Genomic DNA, 6224 nt, shown 5'->3' on the forward strand with positions numbered 1-6224 from the left:
ATTTTTACGGTAACTTATAGATATTAAAATATTACCAGACGAACTAGATATCACCGTGCTTTGCTCGAGTTTGCCTTTGATTTTCAACCAATAATATTTTTCCATGCATTGCTTTAATCCTCATCCGCATTAGATTTCATTACCCTAGTCAGCACTAGAAATGTCAATTCGACACTCTAAGCTAAAATCGTCATAACTCTTTTTATTTTTAACCGATTACAATGAAACTTATATCACTAGAAACCTTGTAATCAGTAAAATATGTTTATCATTATTTTTTATCATCATTATTTCGGCTCTCGGCTTGGCTCTCTGTCCAAATCACCACCCACCGTAACTACTCGGAGAGTGAACAAACACGTTTTGCTGGACGTGCTGCTTGTGGTTCTAGAAATTCAGGAATGATTTTACGTTTATAATTTTCATATTTTTGTGAAATCTCACAGCGTGAATTGTTGCACCTCACTAGAATGTAGATTAAATTAGCTTGAATATACTTTTGATTGGTCCAAACAAAGTAAAAGCACTGAAAATCCGGGTACAGCCTGACGGTGGACCACAAAAACAAATGAAATTTCAATTTGTGAAAATATCGCGCAAAGTAGTTAACTTTGAAAAACTCCCGTTAATTCAATTTTTGTTGCATACAAAATTTAAAAATTACAAAATGTCAGAATTAGAATAAAATTTGAAATGATATTTTATAAAAAGCTCTACCACCGCTCAAACAGTTTTTACTAGCAAGTAGCAATCTAATGAGAAGTAGGTTTTTCAGACCACTTTTTTGAACTTTTTGTGACCATTTTATAAAAAAAAAATTTAAAAATTTTTTCTTGGCTTCATGATGTAGACATTAACTTCAGTTTTCATATGCATAAATATGCATAAATAAAGCTTAGTTCTTTTAGAAATGGGACATTTACGAATGCCTGTATCTAAAAAACCATTCGTTTGAACGAAATACTTTCTATGAAGAAAAAGAAGGTAATGTTATGAACTTTTATGAAAAAATTTGAAAAAAAATATTTACCGTTTTTTGTTAAAGAAATTTCTACTTTATTCGTGGTATCTCCCATTGGCCGGCGCACACTTTTTTCAGTCATGGTATTGATCAGTTTCTCCAACTTATACTTCGTAAAATTTATATTTTAGGTAGCTTCACCCTCCTTCTTCAATTTCTGATACTTTTTGGTCCAATTCTTCTCTGGACACTGGAAACTGGAAGCATTTTAGTGGATACAGTTGTTTCGAAATGAACAAATTTGAATATTTTTGACCACATTTTTGAACGTTTTTTTTCGGTACCGGTTTTTCAGCTTAAGAGCTTTGGAACTATCAAAAAATGGTTGTTTGAGGTTGGATTTCAATGAGTCATCACTAGGCAACACTTTCAGCTTATCGAAGAAAATTGTTTTGGACGTTTCAGCGATCTACCCTTAGTTTTTCGTTTATTGAAAATTAAAAATGCTGGTATGAGACTCGACTTCCTTGATGAGCCTGAACCGTTGTTGCCGATCATGTGCTTCTCTCCAATGCTTGATTTGAACTTTGTGGACATTATTGACAGTGTTTGCATACTTATCCACCACAGAAACTCAGTAATTCTTTGAATAATCAACGGTTTTGTCAGCTATCAATTTGATAATGACGTATTTTCAAGGAAACTGTGCAAAATTATTTTTTTCTTTTTCTCTTGCATCGTACATATCTCAAAAAAGCGTAAATATTAAATTTTGAAAAAAATAGGTCGAATAGTACTTTTTACAGGCAACAAAATGCTGTCAAAATTTTCAATATCCAATAACTAGTTAACGAGCTATTGGCAAATGAAAGTGTCCCATTTCTAAAAGAACTAAGCTTTATGCAAATATTTTTTTAGATTTTTTCGGATTTTTTTTTCTTTCATGCTGAATAACGAGAAAACTATAAGCTTTAGCTATATAATGTTCTAAACAAATTTTACTGACATTACAAGGTTTCTTTTGAAGTTCATAATAATTCAAACGACTTAAAAAGATTTTACTTTTGGAATGTCAAAATGACACTCTAAGTCGGAAAAGGGAGTTTTTTTTGTCCAGGCTTCCAGGGTTCGTCCATAAATAAAGTAAAGATGCAATATTAAAGAACTTTTGAATTCATTCAGGGTTCCCGAAGAAATTTTTCTTTTTTGAAGCTTCTGAAAAAAGTTACAAGCATTCAAACTTGCAATAGTGCCAAAAGACACTCTAATGCGGATGAGGGTTAAAAGATAGAGGTTTTTTTCCTTCGTTGTGTCACATCAGGCGACTTTTCAGCGTTTCCAGAATCCTTTGCGGTATTGAAGATTTCTGCTCTGTTTAACGGCGAAATTTAATGAAATTTTGTGAAAAAGTTCTGCGTGAACTATGAAAAAACTTGTCGATTTTGGTTTTCAATTTCACTGCGTTTTTGTAATTTTAAGAGTGATCTTCTTTCGTTGCGTCACATCACACAATTTTTCTTCAACAGGATTTTAGTCTGATAAGACGACTATGAAAGTTGGCAAATGTAAGCAAGAAAAAATTTTTGACCCGACTGGGACGTTCCTGGAAACAATCGAAATCGACTTGCAGTTTTAACTAACTAGCTGAAAAATCCATTGATAGCTGACTTACTTTGCAGGAAAGATTCAAACTTTGGTTTTTTATTCTATTTATGCATTTAAAAAACATTATTTATTAATATTAGTTACATTATTGATTAGTCCTTAGTTGCATTTTCATCTTATTCTGAAACTCTGCCAACACAAAGGCGCTTTTCATGGCAGCTTTAAGATGGAATCTATAACATTAAAAAAAAGTGTATTTTGTGTGTGGTTTGGATGTTATTAATTACCTACCTCGTTTTACATAATGCAATTCTGTAGTTTATTTCAGGCATAAGTCTGCCGATTTTCTAAATTTTTTAAGTAAATTATAACCTCGGTTTTCTGATACTGTACATGTGCTTGGTTCATCCTGTGGAAGGAAATCTGTAAGGTGAAATAAACATTATTTGAGCTCTCGTCATCATAAAATATACCTATAAAACACTCGAACAAGATGAAGCTTCTGTAGACCTATTATCCTAATAAAAAAAATTAAAAAAAAAGACAAACCAATCTCAACCGTTTAACTAATCTTTACATTTTTTCCCACCTAGAAGGATCCCTCAGCAGCGTCTCCGGAGTCCTCGCAGCTGGAAAACGATTTAGAACATCCTCAAACATTGAGCCGTAAGTATTAATACAATTTACAATTACAAAAGAGAATTACCAGTATCACGATTGACTTTTGAAATTGGAAATTGTTTACCAAATGTTCCCGTTTGTCCGAATTTTTCCCCAGAATGAAAAATACTCGAAATCGAAACCCAGAATAAACCAATTCCCAAAAGAAAAAAAACCCAAAATGCACCATTTACAGAAATTTATTTCCCACAATGGACCATTTCCCAGATTTTTTTCCCCAGAACGAAACATTTCCTAGAATGGCACAAATCCTAGATTTTATTTCAATTTTCTGGAAAATGGCTCTTTCTGGCGAAAATTTTTTTTCTGGCGCTTGAAATTCTGGGGATTTTTCATTCCGGGCAAACGTTTTCAGATAAATGGAGTGTACAACCATTCTCCCACAAAGCATTAAAGCATATCCTTCCTTCCATTGCAGTGATCGACGACGAGGAAGAACCCATGGCACCGATACTGGTGGCCAATCCGATGCTGAGCTGCGCTGCGTCCCTTACGTTGCAAACAGATGACGCTCCTCCTCCTTCTTCGCCGACCGCTTCCTATCGTGATGAGGACTTTCTGATGACCGTTTCGCCCAGCTTGCTGACCCCCTCAGATTTGGAGCTGTGGCGCGCCATCCAGAAGGGTTTGATCGACCCCAAGGCAATTCCGGTTGATTTAAGAGGCGGACTTTGTTCGCCGACGCCGAGCAAATGCGGTGGCAAGGTGCCCAAATCGATGACAACTAGCCCATCGGCTCAGCTTGCTCAGGATTTGCTTAACGACCGCGCCGTTGGAGTTGGTGGCAATCTGCTCACGGTGCTGGATCCCGGAATGACCATCAGCGGTATGAGAATCGATGACGAAGTGATGACCGGTGGGCAGGATTTCGAAATGACCATCCCAGCCAATGAGATTTTGCAGACAAATCTCATTTGATTGACGGAGAAACTTTAAGCCCCTTTATTATAATTCGAACAATTTTGGCAAAATCATTTCACGAAAAAAGTTAATTCTAAGCATTTAAGGTTAAGATTTAAAAAATTCTTAATGCTCGAACTATTGTAATGGAGTATTTCAGAAAGGTTGTTTTTTAGTAGTCCATAAATTTACTTTAGAACCCAATCCCGATTCAACATTAACAAATGTCATAACAAAGTACGAGCTCCTAGTGTCATAAAGAAATATATGTTGTTCTTCATAGTTTTATTACAAAAGTTTGGATTTTGTGTTATTATCGAACTGTTTTTGATTTTTTGTGAGGTTCAAGCTGTTTATGTAGAAGTTAATATTTTTCAAAGGTGGTGGTACAACGCATATATTTTTCCAAAATTTTACTCCTTTTTATTCATAAAATACCTTAGTATAAGAACAGTAATGTTGGAAGAATATGACCAACCGATATGTGCAGAAACTAGTACACCTCAGTTAATCAGTAACAAGTCGCACGCTTTTTAAGTTCGAAACCATACTTGACCAAAAGCAGAAATGATGTCATATCCCTTTAATTGTTCTAAAATGTAAACCATTATGTTAATATCCGTTTTAAAAAGTTATATCCGGTTATCTTCAAACAAACATTCAAATGACGCAGAACAAACGTGCACAAATGAGGCATTGATACAAAGTAGATTATAACACAAATACTGCAGCTAGTAAGTAACATTTAAAAAAAAACATCAATACATTTCCACTCGTTTTATTGCTTTGATTTACTTCTGGTGTCTAGATTTTTTTTATTGATAGGTATAATTTCAAAAGAAAATATTATCTGAATATTGAAGTGTTGTAGTTTGTTTCCTTTTTCTTTCGTCAATGTAACAAATATATTTTCCCATATGAGGTACTAAATGTTAGACGTCAGTGTTTTACGAAAAATAAATCTAAAACAAAATCAAAAGACTTCGTTCTCAGGACGATTTTTTCATTCAACACGATATCACACGAAGCCTTAGAGTATCAAAAATTTCATCCAGTTTATATCCTTTACTCGATTACTCGATATACTTAGAGCCATGCATGCTGTCTTTATCGTTACTTCGTTCCAGTTGAAATTTTCTCTCGCCAAAATATTCGACCTGCATTTTCTTTTCGAGTTTTATCGCCCCTCTTTAACCCGCATCCGCATTAGAGTGTCATTTTGACACTATTGCAAGTTTGAAGGTTTGTTACGTTTTTCAGAATCTTTAAAAAACAAAAAATTCTTCGGGGACCCCAAATGATTTCAAAAGTTCTTGAATATTGTTTCATCACTTTTTTATGGACGAACCCTGGAAGCCTGGACAAAAAAACTCCCTTTTCCGACTTAGAGTGTCAATTTGACACTCCAAAAGTAAAATCTATTTAAGTCGTTTGAATTATAATTAATTTCATATAAATCTAATATCAATAGAAACCTCGTTGTATCAGTAAAATATGTTTAATACATTATATAAAGCTAAAGCCACTAGTTTTCTCGTTATTCAGCATGAAAGAAAAAAAAAAACGAAAAAACATGCCCCAGGAAAACTACTGTAGTCCATATATAACACGACCAAAAAATAACTACCTTATCCATATGAAAGCTGAAGTTAATGTCTACATCATAAAGCCAAGAAATATTTTTTTAATTTTTTTTCTAATGAAAGGTTCACAAAAAGTTCAAAAAAGTGGTCTTAAAAACCTACTTTTCATTCGATTGCTAGTAAAAACTGTTTGAGCGATGTTAGAGTTTTTGAAAAAATATTACTACAAAATTTATTCTATATCTAACATTTTTTTGTCTTTAGATTTTTGATGCAAAAAAAGTTGAATTAACTGAAATTTTTCAAAGTTGACTACTTTGCGCGATTTTTTTTTTACAAATTGAAATTTCGTCTGTGTGGTATCCTGACAAGCGAGGTAAACTGCAAGAGTTTAGAGATAATAAATAGCGAGCGTAATCGAAAGCGGGCCTCAGTCTAGATAGGACCGGTAAGCGGTCCAGGTCTAAGGGTCCAGATGGAAATACCATATTGGC

At 34.0% G+C, this 6224-nt stretch overlaps 1 protein-coding gene across 1 annotated transcript; it reads left to right on the plus strand.

Moving 5' to 3' along the window:
• The first annotated feature begins 2641 nt into the window (after positions 1 to 2641).
• Positions 2642 to 5126, plus strand: LOC129739829 (uncharacterized). Its single transcript, XM_055731361.1, has 2 exons — positions 2642 to 3232; positions 3666 to 5126. Exon 2 carries the CDS (start codon positions 3689 to 3691, stop codon positions 4163 to 4165), a length of 477 nt encoding a protein of 158 aa, XP_055587336.1. The 5' UTR covers positions 2642 to 3232; positions 3666 to 3688; the 3' UTR covers positions 4166 to 5126.
• Positions 5127 to 6224: the final 1098 nt, after the last annotated feature.

Source organism: Uranotaenia lowii, chromosome 1 (genome assembly GCF_029784155.1).
Source record: "Uranotaenia lowii strain MFRU-FL chromosome 1, ASM2978415v1, whole genome shotgun sequence".
Taxonomy (NCBI): domain Eukaryota; kingdom Metazoa; phylum Arthropoda; class Insecta; order Diptera; family Culicidae; genus Uranotaenia; species Uranotaenia lowii.

Excerpts from the sequence above, each read along its gene's own strand:
- LOC129739829 (XM_055731361.1), top strand. The coding sequence starts at position 3,689 with ATGGCACCGATACTGGTGGCCAATCCGATGCTGAGCTGCGCTGCGTCC.